Source organism: Setaria viridis, chromosome 4, assembly GCF_005286985.2.
Source record: "Setaria viridis chromosome 4, Setaria_viridis_v4.0, whole genome shotgun sequence".
Classification (NCBI taxonomy): domain Eukaryota; kingdom Viridiplantae; phylum Streptophyta; class Magnoliopsida; order Poales; family Poaceae; genus Setaria; species Setaria viridis.
Genome location: NC_048266.2, coordinates 38382864 through 38402000, shown reverse-complemented (window position 1 = coordinate 38402000; position 19137 = coordinate 38382864). Strand labels below are relative to the sequence as shown.

At 42.1% G+C, this 19137-nt stretch overlaps 2 protein-coding genes and 1 non-coding gene across 12 annotated transcripts; 2 read left to right on the top strand and 1 right to left on the bottom strand.

The window, feature by feature from the left end:
- Window positions 1-831: 831 nt before the first annotated feature.
- On the top strand, window positions 832-5742 carry LOC117853708 (achilleol B synthase). The gene is made up of 12 exons (XM_034735997.2): window positions 832-1083; window positions 1362-1547; window positions 1674-1763; window positions 1877-2071; window positions 2321-2405; window positions 2891-3057; window positions 3225-3262; window positions 3606-3749; window positions 3832-4009; window positions 4829-4903; window positions 5035-5118; window positions 5379-5742. Exons 1-12 carry the CDS (start codon window positions 886-888, stop codon window positions 5493-5495), a joined length of 1557 nt encoding a protein of 518 aa, XP_034591888.1. The 5' UTR covers window positions 832-885; the 3' UTR covers window positions 5496-5742.
- Window positions 5743-7195: 1453 nt separating this feature from the next.
- Window positions 7196-7267, bottom strand: TRNAH-GUG (transfer RNA histidin (anticodon GUG)). Its single transcript has one exon. It is a non-coding gene; the product is annotated as a tRNA-His (tRNA).
- A 3924-nt stretch (window positions 7268-11191) lies between these two features.
- On the top strand, window positions 11192-17734 carry LOC117852742 (alpha-1,3-mannosyl-glycoprotein 2-beta-N-acetylglucosaminyltransferase). 10 transcript variants are annotated; one of them, XM_034734973.2, is made up of 19 exons: window positions 11192-11346; window positions 11451-11574; window positions 12427-12501; window positions 12658-12708; window positions 12864-12951; window positions 13079-13141; window positions 13722-13833; window positions 14752-14797; window positions 14881-14943; window positions 15550-15616; window positions 15687-15755; window positions 15832-15901; window positions 16002-16063; window positions 16149-16239; window positions 16329-16422; window positions 16644-16706; window positions 16796-16834; window positions 16918-17088; window positions 17223-17734. In XM_034734973.2, exons 3-19 carry the CDS (start codon window positions 12433-12435, stop codon window positions 17331-17333), a joined length of 1329 nt encoding a protein of 442 aa, XP_034590864.1. In that variant the 5' UTR covers window positions 11192-11346; window positions 11451-11574; window positions 12427-12432; the 3' UTR covers window positions 17334-17734. The 10 variants fall into 10 exon arrangements, with proteins under 10 accessions (XP_034590864.1, XP_034590862.1, XP_034590860.1 ...); XM_034734971.2 differs by having other exon boundaries at window positions 12424-12501; XM_034734969.2 differs by having other exon boundaries at window positions 12374-12501.
- Window positions 17735-19137: the final 1403 nt, after the last annotated feature.

Genomic DNA, 19137 nt, shown 5'->3' with positions numbered 1-19137 from the left:
AACAATGCAGTATTTTTGCTCAGAGAACAGAGAAGTCTTCGTCTTACCAGATTTCAGGAGCTCAAGTAGTTGGCAGACAATGGTCCTGAAGGTGAGAATTAGTGCGGAGTATATGCTGATGTATCACCGTATTTAATGTGCATGAAACCTCTATAAAACTTGCATTGGGATTAGCTATACACCAATCATGCTTAGAAACGTGAGCTAATCGATCTGTTTCTTTCTTCTTACGTTTATATGTGAGATACCGGTTTTCATGCTTACGTTTTTTTCCCCATCCAGTTGCAATATACATGTATATACATGCCTGTACTTTGTGGCGAATAAAATAGCAGTCTCTCTTTAGAAACATTTTAGTCTTCCTTTACTTGGACCAACACGCCAATGGTTGCTTGCCGGACAGCAGTTAAATAATGTGATCATGCACGAACAACTCTTAAAATTAAACAATTGGAACTTGGAAGTACAAAGCGAGTTGGGGTTTTGAATGCAGAAAATGTATGTAACCAATGAAGAAACCCGTCCATCTGTGTAAACAACTAGCTTCACCGAGAAACTGAAACGCAGAAGCGAACAAAAACGGATAAAAAGCAAACGATAATTCCATGTCAATGTGGTTCATGATGACAGCCAAGCCAAGCCTAGCCTTGTAGTGCCTGCCAGCCCATGAATTGAATTAGCAGCTTAGCAACAACCTTGGGTGTGCATTGCATGCGGTCAAGCTTGTTGGTGGCAGTTGGGAAGCTGCAGCTAGCTAGCTGCTCACTCCGAGATCCATGCAGTTATCATCTCGAGCATGCATATGTATATAAGCAGGGCCTCACTCCACACAGCTAGGTAGGTGCAGTGGATCGATCGACCGAGGATAAGTCGCATTCATTCGCCATGTGGAAGCTCAAGGTGAGCGAAGGTGGCGGGCCGTGGCTGCGGTCGGCGAACGGCTTCCTCGGCAGGCACGTCTGGGAGTTCGACCCCGACGCCGGCACGCCGGAGGAGCGCGCCGAGGTCGACAGGCTGCGCGAGGACTTCACCCGCCACCGCTTTCAACGCAAGGAGTCACAGGACCTCCTCCTGCGAATGCAGGTTCTTTTTTTTTCCTCAAAAACAAATGGAAAAAAAGACGATGCCAAAGCGACGACAAGCTTTGCGAAAATACTTGCTTCTGCTAGTAAAAAAAAAGTTCACTAAATAAAACCTGAACTAGTCCACTGAATCTTTCGGCTGCTTGCATTTAGAGTTCAGACCTGAACTAGCTCTAGCTTACATGTCTATTTGACACTGTTTCTTGCTGACTTGATTTCCCCACCTTGTTCATCATCCATCGTAAAAACCCTCATCATTGTATCATCTATTGCTTGCAGTATGCAAAGCTAAACCGATTTCCAGAAAATAAACCGCCTGTGAAGCTTGAAAAGGGTGCGGAGGTTACAGAAGAAAATCTGTTGACTTCACTGAGGCGAGCTCTGAATCAATATTCTGCTCCACAAGCACATGATGGGCACTGGCCTGGCGATTACAGTGGAATTCTGTTCATCATGCCAATATTTGTAAGCATTTCCAACTCCATTTTCTTCCCAGATATGTAATGAGCAAGCGTTTTAGTGTCGTCGTGCTATCGGAATATGTGTTCCCAGAAGTTCATTTAATTTTCCAACTCATGTTTCTGTTTGCAGGTATTCGCTTTGCATGTTACTGGGTCCCTTAATACCGTGATATCATCAGAACATCGACGTGAGATATTGCGCTACATTTACAACCACCAGGCAAGGAACACTTCCATATATTCTCTCACTCAAATAAATGAATAAAAGATGTGGATTTTTGCTATCGTTAAAAAAAACAAAACAGAATTCACATAGCACTGCAATACCTGCAGAATGAAGATGGCGGTTGGGGCACACAAGTTTTGGGGCCAAGCAGCATGTTTGGATCATGCTTGAACTATGCTACCTTGAGGCTTCTCGGTGAGGAGCCAGATGGCAAGAATGGTGCATTCGCCAAAGGGTGTTCTTGGATTTTATCCCACGGAAGTGCAACTGCGGTACCACAATGGGGAAAGATATGGCTCTCAGTAAGGGGAAAACAAAATATTTTTTTATTACCTTAATATACAAAAGAGAAAACCACGAACTATTACAAAAATGAGAATCTTACTGCACACTTCAGCTGCTTTTCTTTTGCTTTGATTGTAACAGTATTTTCACATATCTAAAAGTCAGTACTAGAAACTAACCCAAGTTTTTTATTTTTTTAAAAAAATAATCACAATTAAATTGTTGTCTACATTGAGAATAATGTAAGGTAACCTTTTCAATCACAGATAATTGGTGCTTATGAGTGGTCAGGAAATAATCCAGTAATTCCTGAATTGTGGTTGGTTCCATATTTTCTTCCAATTCATCCAGGTAACTTCCATTTAGATAGAAACCTTTGTTTTTTTTTTAAAAAAAAGGATGTTCGTGAGATAAAATGACTCTCACACTATGATACTGAATATTTATTATCAATAGTTTTTTTTATAACTATTCCATTATTATTTTTATAGCTTACAGTTCATTTGTAAATAGACTGAAATGAATCCACAAAGATTGCTACAAACAGTTTTAATCTGCAAATTCAACCCCGCTTTATTTGAAAAAAATAAATCGAGTAGAACAATAATATGTGAAGCAAGAATAGCTGAGGTCACTGGGTTAAAAAAGATGGTTTATAGGTAAAACACTCTTAAGAAATTAAAAATATTACAAACCTAGTAAATGCTATCTAAAATACGAGATAAAGAAGGTCCCAGATAATAAATCTGCTTCATCCGAATTCTCCCCTTTCACCCTTTTTATCAATTCACTGCCCTTTTGATTTTATTTTCTTAAGCAAACTTTGTCTTTCATAGGACGATTTTGGTGCTTTTGCCGCTTGGTCTATATGGCCATGGCATATCTCTATGGAAAGAAATTTGTTGGGCCCATCACTGAAACTATACTGGCATTACGAGAAGAGCTCTATAGCATACCTTATGACACTGTTGACTGGGACAAGGCTCGTCATTCTTGTGCTAAGGTTTGGTATTACTGTCCAAGTTCTAAATTTTTTTGTGTTCACTGTACCATAGTTAAGATATCCATGGCCTCAGATCACGTTGGCCGATATAAAAACTCTATTCACAGGTTATTCCCTCAACCTTAATAGTGGTCAGTGCTGCTAGTTATGTTTATGTATGGATTCAGATGCCAGTTGCTCTGATTGTAAGAGTAAGCCAGCGTGGGTTATAATAGGACAAATCAAAATTGTATACATGAAGCACTAAAAAGTATAGATTAGCCACATGTCGCATGATTGCACAATGGAATACTACACTGAAAGTTTCAGAACAATGATCATAATCAAGTTACTGTATTTTTTAAAGACAGAAAAACTACAATTCTAGCAAGTATTAGGTACACTTTTATTGGTTAGGACATTTGACTTGTTCCAAAAGAACACTAAAAACTATTCATTTTACACAAGACACACAAAATATCTTGTAAAACTGAAACAGGCTTTTTTGTAATAGCTTTACCTCCCAATTAATTAAGAGAACTAATAAATGGTGTGTAACGAATTGGTAGATCTGTTGAATGCACATCTTCAGTGCTCGAAGCTCTGGTGCTGTTCAAAGAGCTATATCCACCATACCATGCCAAACAGATAGAAAAATGTATTAAGGATGGTGCTATGTTTATTGAGAATAAGCAACGGAAGGATGGTTCATGGTAAGTGAAATTTCATCATTGCAAATTATCTTTTACTTCAAGGTTATGCTATTAGCAATAACATTACTTATTTATCTGGCAGGTACGCCACTTGGAGTGTATGTTTCACTTATGGAACCATGTTTGCAGTAAAAGGATTAGTTGCTGCTGGAAGAACGTATGATACTTGTTCTCCCATGAGAAAAGCATGCAGCTTTCTGTTGTCAAAGCAACAAATTACAGGTGGATGGGGAGAAAGCTATCTTTCAAGTGAAACAGGGGTAAAATTTCTCTTATCTACCAAGATTCTGTTCATTTTTGTTTGGAAAAAGGTAATAAAGTTCATCTTGTTCATATGTAGAATTGTTGAGACAGAGATATAATACCGCTATTAAACATCTATGGATCCTATGGTCCTATTATATTTTGCTTAAATTAAGACTTCATCAGCTGTCTTGTCACCATGTGCTTGCATATTTGCTGGAAGTCACTAGCAACACATGCCTAACTCTATCCTATACATTTTTTTCCAACTAGAGCAATGCTCTTCTGTTATCTAATATATCGACCCACTGTTCACATATACATTTTCCCTCGAACACGTAGGAGAACTGCACTTCATTATATTAATTAATAGGAAAGGCACCTTCCATTTTATATCATTGACCACTAATTCTATTATAGCACACTAGTAAATATTACATACTATGATATATAAATTTTTAAATGGTTTTGATGGAAAACCTACTGGTATCCTTCTTGTGTTGAAATTAGATCTTGTTTAAATTTGTTTTCATATTAGCAGTCCATGTTGAATGTTATCCTGCAACCAAACCACAGCAATAGCATATATTGGTTAAAAAAAAGGAAGTGCATATGGTTCATCTCAAAAAGGAAGTGCAATGTTAAAAGGAAGGCATCTAACTTGGAGATAATAAATAACAATATATCACAAATCGAACTTCAGACCTAGCAAGTTCTCTTCAGAAATGCATACAACCCTTTTAGGGGCTCAAATGTAGGAAAATTTCTCCCTTCCAATAAGGCCCTAGCAACTGATATGAATGTTTAACTCGGATTTCATGAACAATTTTGGACAGAATTATGCTGATGGAGGTACTCCTCATGCAGTGAACACTGCTTGGGCAATGTTAGCTTTGATTTATGCTGGGCAGGTTTGTTCATTTTTCCTTGGAAGGCATACTAATGTGCCTTTTCTATGAAACAATTTTCATAACTGCATGATATATTTCGGGTTAATCGTATTATATGATGCATTGGTTTTCTATATTGATATTCTGTACAGGTTGAGCGAGATCCGATACCACTATATCATGCTGCTAGAGAATTGATCAACATGCAGCTAGACACAGGCGAGTTTCCACAGCAAGTAAGTTTTAAGTTTATTTATCCTGAAAGAATGTTTCTATTTTGTTTTGACAGATTTGTACTAAAAGTTGAGGTGCTAGCCGTACAATCAGTGAAAATGTATATGATGATTAATAGAGCATTCTAAATTGGAAATTATCATTGGTTTCTAGTGCAAGCAAGATGTTTATTGTGTCATCTAGAGTGATACAAAATGTTACCTGACAAATCTAGCACTTAAAACTCAACCAACCATCATGCTTTTCCATTTTTTTATGCTAGGAACATATTGGATCCTTTAACTCCTCTCTCTACTACAACTATGCCAATTATCGCAACTTATTCCCGATTTGGGCTCTTGGAGAATTTCGCCGCTGGCTTCTTGCAAACAAGAGATAATGTCAGTGCACATTATTACCATCGTCATATCACGCTCAAGATGTGGTTGTAAAGAAATAAGAAAAATATCCTTCCTGAGGACTTTTGTTTTTCCCTGAAAATAAGAATCACTCTGTTCAGACATGGACTCTGAATCTGCTTGACACTTTGAAAACAATTTAGCTGTCAGGTAGAGTGTGAATGGACTGTTTTGCTCTGTGACATATTAATTAGAATTTAAATAAATAATGACTGCTGGTGGGGCCCAGGTGTCATGTGGCTGGTGTTACTTGAGATAGAAAGGTTGATTGCAACAGCAGCGTGCTATGCCAATGTGTTGCATGCCCCCAAATATTGAGGGTCAAAACAGCCCTGTCATGCTGTTTGATGCCTTATCTGACACATAAAGGAACACGAATCATGTTGTTTTTTTGGATTATCCAATGGCATACAAGAAAATTCCACCAAATTTATTTGCTGAAATTTCTCAGACTGTAGCTAAATTATCTAAGCAAATGACACTGAAGAGCAATGGTCAAGTACTCAGCTATTCACCCACAACATTTATATAATACAATTTCTTTCCTCTATTAATTTTAGAAATTATTTTCAACGTATGAGAACAAAAGTATGTGCAAGCAATGAGCACCAATAAAAATCAAATATATGTATTGCGAGGGTCTTGCTTGGACCGGCACGTCACGAAGACGTACCAGTGTGCCATAGACCGGGCTTGGATCTAGTAAAAGACTTGTCTACCATACCGACATGGCACGACATGCCTAGCGTGCCTAGAAGTCTAACCACGATGTGGCACAAGACACGAGAAGGCTGGGCCATGCCACGGCCCAGGTCCCACCTCTACTCAGGCTACCCTGTCACGCGATACAACATATGCAATGACTGTGCATGCATGATCCAAGGCTAAAGCTAGAGCTAATAAAAAAGAGTAGAAAAAGCCAAAGTCGCAACTGAATTACCTGACAATAACTCATGTTCCTCCTTGTTGCCAGCAGGAGATGGCATGACTTTCCAACATCCTACTAAATCAGATGCAGCAACTATTATACCTTCAAAAGACCCTGCCATCTGCCAAGTGCCAACCGAGATGACCCGAAGCTACAGCGATGAATAAAAAACCATTAACCTGAACAATCGTCTCCATCAGGAACACGATTTACACATCGATCGGCTGAGTTGAGTTACCACACGAGTTGATCGAGACTTGCTGGAGAGATTAAGCTCATACACATGGCCAAGGGGTTCAGATGATATCCATTGTAAAGAACACGAACAAATGGCAGGATCTTGCTAGTCAAAAGGAAGCGCGCCGAATCGAGCCTGCCGAATCAACCTAAGCAGAAGCACCATGAAATGAAATGGCTGAGCAAGAGCATTAACAATGCAGACTCAACACAACCGCGGACGCTATCACTCTCCACGACAATCGAAGAGCTGGCATGAAAAGGGAGCCGAAATCAATTCCACAGGAGCGATTTTGCCTACAGATCGCAACAAATAGCAGACGGACGGAGATGGTAGGAAATGCCGTCGCGCGGCATCCTCAGGGTCGGCGACGCAGATGCAGGAGAATCAAGGTGGCGTTGCAGTGCCGGAGACATCACCGGCGGCGGTGGTTTCGTGTAGGGAACCAAAGTAGTCGGCCCAAGCCCATTCATGGAAACCCCAAAGAGAAAAAAAACATCGGAAAAAATTCAAAGTGTGGCTGCTGGGATTCGAGCCCAGGTCTCCACGGCCACAACGTGGAATTCTCACCACTAAACTACAGCCACTTTGGTTGCATTCTTTCTATGATGTGCTTTGATGATGTTTCCGAGTTGAACACCTGCGTACAGAGTCTCAGGCTACATTGCTACTCTGGATGCTGCGGTGGAGTGGAGGAGGACAAGAAATCAGCCAACAATTCGACCCTCAGGGTTAAAACACGAAGTACTGCCGTTTCGTAGTTGTAGTCAGTAATCACTGCTTTTACATTTTTCCCTGAAACAAAGTCACTGTGGCTAAGCAAGTCGCCGGCCGTCTCGAGCTGGTCCATCCGGACAGAGAACGCAAGTTGCAGCTTGCAGAGCATCAGAAGAAGCTCGTAGCAGAGATGAAGCGTGCCGGCAGCAGCACCACTTGAGTTGCAGGGCTTGTCAGAGGCCGCGCCGGCCGGCGGCAGGACCACGGGCTCGGACTCCGATCCGGTGGCGCCGCCGCCAGCGCGCACTTCTCCTTCCACTCCTCGATCGTGATGTGCTGCTGCCGGCACACCAGGCTGCAGAACGCGGTGTCGCCCCTTCAAACCAGACGGACAGCTCGATTAGTTAGCTTCTCCTTGTCCTTGCACGAGACCGAAGCCGAGAGCCGTGCACGCGGAGATCTCTGTGTTACCTGTACATGAAGGTGTCGCGGCCGGGGCCGAGGCGGCGGTTGCAGAGCCCGCGGGCGCAGTCGGCCAGGGCGGCGTCCTTGGGCAGCAAGCCGACGAGCGTCTAGCGAGCGCGAGCCCCTCAACAGCTGAACGCTCGCCGATGGCTTTGGGTACTCCAGGCGGAGGCCAGGATTGCTGGTTGCGCCGACGATGTCAGCTGGATTGGCTGAAGTTCTACGCCAATGAACGCCACCGAGGTGCGAGGGGCACGACGGCTTCACGCGGACATCCTGCTATTGCGCGCCGCGGCATCTTGCGGCGATGTTCGTACGGCATCGGCGTGGCCGGTGGTGATGAGGAACGTCCGACGAGCGTCGACGGCGTCCACAGCCGGGCCGGCGTCGTTGGCCAGCAAGCCGATGGCTTGGGAGCCTCTTTGCGGAGTCCAAGACTGCGTGGTTGCGCTGACGGTGTCAGCCGGATGGACGGCGGGCGGCGGCGGCGAGTGGCAGCCCGCCACAAGGGGCGGTGAGTGGCTAGCGCCTGAACTTGAACACTTAGTGGATGTAAATTAAAGCGCCTTCATTAAGAAGAGATCCATCCATGACAGTTTCAAGTTTGTAGAGCAAGCTGCTAGATCATTACACAAGAAGAAAAAAACCTCTGTGTTGCTCAAGTTGAATATCTCAAAGGCATTTGACACGGTTTGTTGGCCGTTCATGCTGCAGGTCCTGCAAGTTCTGGGTTTTGGGGGAAAATTTCGAGATTGGGTATCTATACTGGTATCAACAGCCACAACAAGGTATTAGTCAACGGAGTGCCAGGAGGTGTTATTCGCAATATGAGGGGGCTACGGCAGGGGGACCCCTGTCCCCCATGATCTTCATCCTTCTGATGGAGATGCTGCACCGTATGTTCAAAAGAGCAGTCCAGCAAGGTGTTTTGGCTGCACCGGCCGATCATGGCATACATCACCAATGTTCTTTATATGCAGACGACGTGATCCTTTTTTGCTTCACCGACAATTTAGGACATGGTCACGGTTAGGGAAATTTTACTCTTCTTTGGAAATGTGTCTGGCCTGCACACCAATTTTTAGAAAAGCTTGGTGGCGCCCATAGCTTGCTCTCGACAGCAGATTGAAGCAATCACTGAAATTTTGCCAGCCAGGGTTTCTGAATTTCTCATTCAATATTTGGGGCTACCATTGATAGTTGGCAGATTAAGGAAGGCACACTTCCAACCGTTGATCGACCGAGTAACAGCTAGTATGCCCACGCGGAAGGCGCCATTGATGAACAAAGCCGGCCGACTGACAACAGTTAGGGTGGTCATGACTTCAATACCTATTCACACACTCATTTAATTGAAAATGCCAGAATGGGTCCTAGAGGAGATTGACAAAAGGCGCCGCGGTTTCCTGTGGACTGGCAAAGAAAAAGCCTTAGGTGCTCAATGTACAGTTGCTTGGCCAACAGTTTGCAGGCCTACTGACTATGGCGGCTTGGGTCTATTGGACCTCAGGCTGGCGTCCTTCCCCCTCTGTCTACGATGGCTATGGCTGAAGAAGACTGACGCGAACCGGCCTTGGAAGAACCTGCAATTGGAGTTTGCCTGAGACACTGTTCTTCAGCACATGTTCCAGGCTTCCATTCAGATACAGCTTGGGGACAACAATCTAGCGCTCTTTTGGCAGGATGCTTGGCTAGGACAATCTTCACCCTCTATTCTGGCACCAGATCTCTGTAACTTGATCGCGCCGCAGGTGAAAAGAACAAGGACGGTCGCACAGGCGTTGCACCAGAAGCAATGGATTCTAAACTTTGCCGGATGCGCTAAAGTGCCTGCTCTTACACAATATGTTCTTCTTTGGCACAAACTAGCCAATGTTCATCTAATCTAGGGAGTTGAAGACCGAATCTTGTGGAGATGGGACGCCTCTGGAGTCTATTCTGCTCGTTCAGCCTACCGCGCCTTCTTTTGTGGAGCCACAAAGTTCGTTGCCGCTAAGCTGATTTGGAAATCATGGGCACCAATGAAGTGAAATTTTTCATCTGGTTGGCAGTTAAGGAGCGGTTGTGGACGGCTGATAGAAGACATCGACATGGGTTACAGGGAAACACGGAGTGTACATTCTGTGAACAGGAGCTAGAAACGGCAGTGCACTTGCTAGTTGCTTGCCCTTACACAAAGGAGGTTTGGCACATCGTCTCGACAGTGCTGCACATACAGAACACCACCTCACTGTCTGAAACCTCCTTAACGGACTACTGGGTGCATAAGCGGCGAGCCATGAGTAGATCACTAAGAAAAGGGATGGACTCCTTGTTTATGTTGATCTCCTGGACAATTTGGAAACAGCGCAACGACAGAAACTTTGATAGAGCCCCAAAAAGAAATCCTCTGCAACTAACTGAGCTAATCTGAGAACAAGCTGCTGATTGGTGCGCGGCAGGAGCCAAACACTTAGCAATGTTCCAATGGCTGCGACAACAGCAGGACGACGCTGAAGCAACGGTACCTTAGTGGTTTCTTACCCTAACCTTTGTGTTTAAACGGATGTAAATAAGTTGCCATGTAAGTTCAAACTACATTTCAAAACCGTGTGCATGAGCCCGATAGGCCCGTGTTGTAACAATTCTACTCATTCTTCTTAATACAAAGGTACGCAGCTCTCCTGCGTATTCTCGAAAAAAAATTTACCGTCCACCCCCGGAGTGGCTGAAGCTGTCGGATCGGAAATCGGCGGGCAAGATTGCCGCGGGTAATAACAAACGGAGACGCCTTTCTTCTTCCTCGCGCTCTCCAACGCTCGCCGCTCCCCTCGGCAGCTCCGCTGGTCGGGGGACGCAGGTAGCAGCCGCGAGCCCGCGACAAGTGAGAACTGGCGACGGATTGGAGGCCGCGGCCCCCGAACGCCAAGCCAATAGCTAGCGTGCCTCCTGTTCAGGCTGATTGTAGCCGAAGTAACGGAGTTCCTGGTTATTATGTTTCTCCATCTACTGTTATACCATATAATACAAACTCTATACCTCCCCCAAATTCAGATTTCCAAATTCAAATTTTTCATATGGTTCAACACCATGTACGCAACGGAACTATGCACCACATCAAACGCCGCACGACAGCCAAATGATCCTTATGATTTTATGCTTGAAAAACATACGAGGGATTTAGCTATTATGTTTCAAAAGACTTTTGGCTTAGAGGTTAAAGATAAAATTTTAGTGTGTCAAAAACCTTATCCGAGAGCTTTTTTATACTACACGATATCTTCATAATTTCAAGGTGCCTGAACCACATGGAACACATTAGCCAACTTAATGCAGGGTATTCATGGTAATATTGCTAATTTAAAAATCAGAATGTTGCCTTTGTCGTTATCTGGCGCCGCTTCCGCTCCTTTCCCGTCGCTCCTTCTCCGCAGAGCAGAGTGCGCCGCCCGTGCCGCTCCTTCTCAGCGCGAGCAGCTTCTCGCCGGCGACCACACGCCACGCGGTGAGCCCGTGCTCCTTCCCCATCTCCCTCCCTCTCTTCCTCGTCCACATACACAGCAATTTCTCTCCTAACCCAAACCCTAGACTCGATCTGTTCTTTTTCAGAGGCTGTAGACAGATCTGAGGGAAGGGAAGCACAGGGACGGGAGGAGGAGGAGGAGGAGGAGCTCGGCCGCCATCCGTTTTACTCACGGGAAGATCGACGTGCACCACCAATACTCCTGCCTTGGTGAGTCCTGCCTCTCTTCCTCCCCATGTGAGATATCTTCCTCTTTCTCCGATGTCTCTGAAATCCTCTCGTTTGATCTAGTTCTGTGTCGATCGATTTCTTGAATCAAAGTATTGTGGATGATGTGGTTCATAACTCGAGATGGATCTGTGGATTGTATGCTCTTTACAGTTAATTGTGATTTTTTTGCTCTGTTCCTGAATACAGTGTGCTGTTAATCTCTTCTTGTCTTTGCCCTGAATCAGATTCCTAATCAGATTGTTCCTGAATAGAGGTCAAGTTTCCATATGAAAACATCTTGGAATAGCTAACATTACTATGACTTGTCAAATAAATCTGTAGGTCTACTAGAATCAGAATAATAGGATGGGTTAATCCAAATAGCTAGAATAATGTTCTTTTTTTAACATAATGTTGCAGAGATGGTTTCCTTTATTTTTCAGACCAAGTTGAGATTGTTTCCTTTATTTTTTTGTGCACGAGAGAAGTGACGAAAATTAATTAAACATCGTAAACCACGCACAAATGATGTTTATGTCAAAAATTAGCAGCAGCATTAGCAAAAACGGGCTTATACACAACAATCCAAGTATTTACATTGCAATTTTCGCAGACTTTAGCTTCTTGGTGCTAATCAGCTCAGATGATTAGTTATGTGTGAAAATTGCGATGTAAATACTTGGATTGTTGTGTATAAGCCCGCTTTTGCTGCTGCTGCTGCTAATTTTTGACATAAACATCATTTGTGCGTAGTTTACGCTGTTTAATTTATTTTTGTCACTTCTCTCGTGCACAGAAGAATACAGTGAAATGTTTTTACGGTTCTAAAAAAAATTCGATCATTCCAAGAAGGCGGAGATGGCTCGAAGCCCCTGCGACCTCCGCCTTCTCCTCCTTGCTGCCGCTGCAGCTTTCATCTACATTCAAGTAAGGGAGCACACCTGCCCATTATTTCTGTCTCTTTGTACGCTGTTCGATTGAGGTCTCGGTTGTTTGGTCTCCGCATCCTAACCACATTGTTCTGTCCTACATTCAATTTCCATCACTATGAGTGATCTATACTGACATGGTCCCTCCCTTCAGGTGCGCCTCTTTGCAACACAATCCCATTATGCTGACCGTCTTGCAGAAGCAGTAAGTACTAACTATTTGTATGTCTTTGTTTCTATCCCTTCTTCATCTATGCAATTCCATTGTAGGTTTTCTTAATCTGTGGACTCACCACAGGACTAGAATCAAAAGCGTTCCATAACTCAAAGTTGCTTACACCTGTAATTTGTTCCATACAGGAAAGATCTGAAAATCAATGCACCAGCCAATTAAAGTCCTTGATTGATCAAGTCAGCATGCAGCAGGAGAAGATTGTAGCGTTGGAAGGTACACACAATTAAACTTGCACCTCCATGGGATTTTTTTTGGGCGTCAAAACAGAAATCAAGCAAATCTATGAGTTGCTCAGACCCAATGGGTATTTAAGCTTGTAACCTTTTTGGTAATGTAACAGAGATGAAGATACGGCAAGATGAAGAACGTGCACAGCTGAAGATTCTGATACAGGATCTTGAAAGTATGGAATCATTTACCTTCTTGTAGCACTTGATTATTGATTTTGCTGGCCAGCCTTGTCTACTTCTGTTGAATTTCTTTGTCCTCTCTCATACAAGCCTTTTAGGCTGTGTAGAGTAACACATCGTTCTCCAGTCAGAACCTTACCAAACTGCGGCATTATGCACACGGTTCATTCCTTCATGCATTGTGCTCAATTCATAAACAGTCTGGCTGATGTTTCATCTTGAAATTAGCATTTTTTTTCCTTCTTTATGGAATCAAAACATTGTTTCCCATGTCTTCTATAGATGAGAATATTTTAATCCGTTGTATGCTATGTGGACAAATTTGAGTAAAGCATGTTTAGAAAGAGCACTGCAATAAATGGAATTAACTATAGTAAAATTATGGTTGCTAAATGGTGTTGGTCAAATGCCAAAATACAGAAGCGAGACATCTGGTCCTTAAACCTTGGCAGTTGCCATCTGCATATCGGGCCCAAAGTTGTATATTTGCTTAACTGGATGCTATTCTTCCTATGATGTCTATTCTACCTTCTGTAATTTCTAATCCTTTCCTAACATTTCTTTTAAATGCAGAAAGGAGTGTGCAAAAGTTACTAAACAATAATGTGGTTCCTGTTGCTGCTGTTGTCATAATGGCTTGCAATCGACCGGACTATTTGGAGAGAACAGTTGAATCTATCCTGAAGTATGGTTCACGTCTGAATCATTTGGTTTCAAAAAGCGAAATGTTCTATTCTACTCTTGATTCCCAAATAGTTTTCTAACTTGGTACTAGAACCCACCCAGTGTGGTTATATGATTATACAAGAATTATGTACATTTGTCAAAATATACATAAAATTGACCCCGTTGCATATAAATTACATATGAAGTTTATTTAAGAAAAAAGTCTATTTTACTTCCCTCACCTATTTACTTTGTCCACATAACCCCCTAAGCAAAATTTAGGCTCACTTTACTCCCCCAAACTATTTCATTTGGTCCAATCTACCCCCTAATTAGATTTCTCTTTTTTGTTTCTTCCTGTACAAATTGAATTTTAATTTCAGATTTTGTCAGTTGACTTATAACATGATGCTCCATGTTAAAAAAATATATTAGAATTTTTTCATGATTACTTTTCGTACAGTTTTGTATATCTAAGATCAATTTCGTATTAAATATTCCTAACCTATGAAAATAACCATGAAAAATTCTTAGTATAATTTTCTAACATAAGGCATCATGTTTTGTATATGCTCACAAAATTTGAACTCAAAATTCAACTCATACACGAAGAAACAAAAAAGAGAAATCTAATTAGGGGGTAGATTGGACCAAATGAAATAGTTCAGGGGAGTAAAGTGAGCCAAAACTTTGTTCAGGGGGTTAAGCGGACAAAGTGGATAGGTGAGGGGAGTAAAATGGACTTTTTCCTTTATTTAAATAGATTTAAGTAGATTTTCAGCTATTATGAATATTATAGGTATATGGCCATTTGTGGTACATATATACACATATTTAAGTGGCATTCTTCATTGCGACCTATTAATCCTGTTTAGCTCGACATAGCTTGGTGCATAGAGCCCCTTTCTAAATGAGTGATGGATAATACTTGTTCCAGGTATCAGACATCAGTTGCTTCAAAGTTTCCGCTTTTTATCTCTCAGGTACTTGAAACAGCAATTTCTGTTCTTGGATCCATTAAGTGTGTGGGACTCCCATTTTTTCATTGGTTCTTTTCTTGTCACAGGATGGAACAAATGGAGCTGTGAAAAAGAAAGCTTTGGATTATAAACAAATAACATATATGCAGGTGCAGAAACGAATGTTCTGATGGTTTTTTAGAGCACTTTTATGCTTATTTACCTAATAGTGCAGACCACAATCCATTGCCTTCATGTACTATTTGAGGCATAAGTGGTTAGACATTGTCATTGAAAGATGATGTTCATAGTTGGAGTAATAGAATCCTTTACACGCTTCTCTTATTCCAGTCATGCACTTTATATATTACGGTATTACCCCCTGGGATGTTCAAATACACTTGTATACTATTCAGCTCTGATGTAGGAAATTAGGAAACCCTTGCATTATTTTGGTAGTATTAGGGTTTGACATTTGTGTGGGTCTCAAATAGGATGATGGCTGCGATTTCAGAATGAAATAGACAATAGAGACCAAAAGACCCCTCTGATGTTTCCCTGTGGTGTCTGTTTTCACTGAGCTAAATGAGAGTGAAATTAAATTACTTAATTGGAAACAAATGATAATTGACAGAATATCAAATTCACATCTTATAGTGAATTTGAATGGTAGTATTTTTTGTCCCATTGATTTATTCAATTGATTTCGAATCAAAGTAGTTACTGATTCATTAGTTAAGACTTTCTGTGGTCCTTACGCTTTCTATATGTTGCAGCATATGGACCTTGAACCTGTGCGAGCTGAAAGGCCAGGAGAATTGACAGCATATTACAAGATTGCTAGTAAGTGCTCCTTAACTGATGTACAGTGCTTAAGTTTTTTATGTTGTTCCTAACACTTGCACTTTTTCAGAACATTATAAGTGGGCATTGGATCAGCTATTCATTAAGCATAACTTTGCTCGTGTAATCATTCTAGAAGGTCTGACATCCATGATGTGGCTGTTTATTATTACATATTTTTCGTTTTCCAACATTTTTCCATAATTTGTTAATAGATGACATGGAGATTGCCCCTGATTTTTTTGACTACTTTGAGGCTGCAGCTAAATTACTTGATAATGACAAGTATGTTACATTATTATCCTTTCTACTTGAAAATCTGAGGAATTCGATATATAATTTCTCTAATCACTTTCCTTTTGTTCTAATAATTGTGGCATTTAAGGACGATTATGGCTGTTTCTTCTTGGAACGACAATGGGCAAAAGCAGTTTGTCAACGACCCAAGTTAGTACTATGGTAGTCCTACTTTTTGAAATTTCTTCTTTATATAGAGGGAATACTACTCACTTTGCTATGCTACATTTTGTAGAAGCACTTTACCGCTCGGATTTCTTTCCTGGGCTTGGATGGATGTTAACAAAGTCCACTTGGATTGAACTGTCACCAAAGTGGCCTAAAGCATATCCTTACTGCTGCCTAGATATTTTTTATTACTGCATATGCTATTTCCCACCTTTTATCATCTAATTCTTCCTTGACGAGATTTTACTTATTGGGATGATTGGGTGAGGCTAAAGGAGGTACATGGAAACCGGCAATTCATACACCCGGAAATCTGTAGAACATACAATTTTGGCAAACATGTATGTCGGCATTGTTCCTTAATTTATTTAATTAACATAGGAATAGGAATATCAATCACCACTACCAAATTTCTTCATGCGATACAGACTAACACTTAACAGTCAAAGATGAATATGCAGTGAAACGCACCACATTTCTTCGTGCAATGGAAACCACTGATAACAATTTTTGTTGGATTACTGTCCCACATTTACACTTCGGCATTATGCTTTCTTTGCAGGGATCAAGCTTGGGACAATTCTTTGAGCAATATTTGGAGCCCATCAAGTTAAATGATGTTCATGTATGCAAAACTTTCCATATTATTCATTTGTATTCCTGCTACAAGCTACCTGTTGCTGAAATATACTTGTTCCATATTTGTGGACACAGATTGACTGGAATTCGGAGGATCTGAGTTACCTTAGGGAGGTAAGAACTAATTTGGATTTCGAAGGCTGCCTGCCATTCACATAAGAAAGTGCCTAATCATTTTGTTCTTGCAATACTTCAAGGATAAGTTTTTAACCAAATTTGGAAAAGAGGTGGCTAGTGCCATGCCTCTCCATGGATCGGATGCTGTGTTGAAAGCCCAAAACATGGCTGCAGATGTAAGGATCCAATACAACGACCAGGAAGATTTTGAGCAGATAGCTCGTCAATTTGGAATATTCGAAGAATGGAAGGTCAATTCTTAACCCAAATGTAGATAGTTTTCTCAGTTATGTGAAGCAAAAGTTTCTCTGTTAGCAATTGCCTATTTGGATTTGAAAAGTGGTAAAGTGTATCTTGATTTTTTTTTCTTGGAAAAAAATTCTAGGATGGCATCCCAAGAACAGCTTACAAAGGAGTAGTGGTCTTCCGATACAAGAGTAGTCCGAGGCGGATATTTCTTGTGAGCCCAGATTCTCTTCGTCAGCTTGGGGTGTAGTGGTGTTGAGAAGATAAATTTCATCATGGAGCCCGTGGTGAACCCTTCTTTTATCAAATGGCAAATGTCGGCAGATCCGTTTATTGATTTCTGGAATGGAGCAACCGGGATGCATGGCGAAGGAAATTTTGAGAAGTGATTGTCTTGGCCCAAGGGCCAAGGCACTGAGTAATGGAGGCATGGGCTTGGTTTATTGGAACATTTGCAAGATTAGTCATCAACATTATATTTTTTTCCATGAGTCCCTAAATATTTAGTTAGCAAGGGACTTTAATCCTAGACTGTATTTAGGGTTTACACGATGCTGTGGAATACACACATTTGAATGTAACAGCAGGGTACTAGTTGACCTGACACTCTCGATCTTTATGGTAAAAGAAAGGTGATTTCATTATTGGTAACATCCAGCAAATCGCTAGATACAAATGCCCTAATAAACGTGGATGGTTTATGTGTATGATTTCATGTTAAGATTCTGTTACTTAGATTACTTATACATGCAACATTCAGATATTGCATTACAATTTTTTTTTCAACTTTGTGGTTTGTGGAGGATGGGAGTGGATTTGGCTGACCTCTGCTCAAATGCATGAGATTGATTTGCCTGGATTTGAGTAGGAATATGAGATGACCACAAAAAATCACCGTTGGGTATTCCCATGGTTTTTTATGTTGAGTATCTAAATAATCCTGCACGGTCAATAACTGGAAACAATCAAATACTGTCGGGCTGCAAAAACCAAAAGAAGATCAACGAACGGAAACAGAAGAAAACGATGCGGGAAACTGTTGGGCCGCAAACACCGCAAGGTGGACGCCAGCGGCCCAACTAACGGCCCGTGCGGAAACTACGGCCTGATCGGAGCGGCTTGAGATTTCCATACAGGACTTGATAGACCCCACCGGGTTGGAGCGGGTTGCGGTTCGGAATTCCAATCATCTTCCGAAAGATTTTAGTGTAGACATCTTCCACCATTTGAAATTCGTGTAATGTTGTTTGGATGACTCAGATTAATTTGGAACTGAGGAGGAAACGGAGTGTTTGCGCAGCTGCACGTGCGTGAGCAGGTGGTCAGCGATACGTGGGGGACGCATAAAGATGGCAACAAGCACGGAATGCCCGTATGCCCGCGGGCATGGAACTTGATGGGCAAGGATAAAGGCGCCACTCCTTGCACGTGAGCATGGTGCGGGCACCATCCTAAATATAGAGGATAGTTGTTCATGGGTAAAGAAAATTGCTATTCTCGCTCGCGTACCTACCAGACCCGCTCCACAGGTCTGACATGTGGGATCTACCAGCAAATATGTATATATACACAATTCCTAGGGTACCTTTCCCCTGAACCCTGATTCAACACACTCGGCCACACCCACCCTCAAGGTTTCATCAGTGTAGTTGAATGCCATCAGTGGCCTGTCAGGGAGTACTCGAAATGTATACATGTCGCTGGAGTCGTTGTAGTGCTTTTCAAGCAGTGATGTTTCAACCATGGGGAGCTGGAAGGAGATGTTGTTCATGGTCGCAAGAACTTTGCCCTCGAGACTCGCCATCCTTGTGCAGAATTGGCGGCCATCCCGGCAGACAGTGCCTAGGGCAAGTGTGATGAAAAGGTGCTCATCAGCACGCATTGGTATATGTAGGTGAGGTGCGTGGTGCAGGTTTGTCAGGTTTCCATGAAAGTAGAAAGATGTTATCGAGTCATGCTCGTCCGGCATCTCAGGTGTCATTGGCATATCACCAGACGTACTTCCTCCTCCATCAGCACGAAATGAGCTCACTGCAGCACCATTATTTCCAGAG

What these genes read in the sequence shown, in the direction of transcription:
- LOC117852742 (XM_034734973.2), top strand. Translation starts at nt 12,433, where the DNA reads ATGGCTCGAAGCCCCTGCGACCTCCGCCTTCTCCTCCTTGCTGCCGCT. An exon ending in AAATTACTTGATAATGACAA is followed by an intron (nt 15,902 to 16,001) that starts GTATGTTACATT and finishes GTGGCATTTAAG; the next exon opens with GACGATTATGGCTGTTTCTT. An exon ending in TCACCAAAGTGGCCTAAAGC is followed by an intron (nt 16,240 to 16,328) that starts ATATCCTTACTG and finishes ACGAGATTTTAC; the next exon opens with TTATTGGGATGATTGGGTGA.
- LOC117853708 (XM_034735997.2), top strand. Translation starts at nt 886, where the DNA reads ATGTGGAAGCTCAAGGTGAGCGAAGGTGGCGGGCCGTGGCTGCGGTCG. An exon ending in ACCTCCTCCTGCGAATGCAG is followed by an intron (nt 1,084 to 1,361) that starts GTTCTTTTTTTT and finishes TATTGCTTGCAG; the next exon opens with TATGCAAAGCTAAACCGATT. An exon ending in TGTTCATCATGCCAATATTT is followed by an intron (nt 1,548 to 1,673) that starts GTAAGCATTTCC and finishes TTCTGTTTGCAG; the next exon opens with GTATTCGCTTTGCATGTTAC.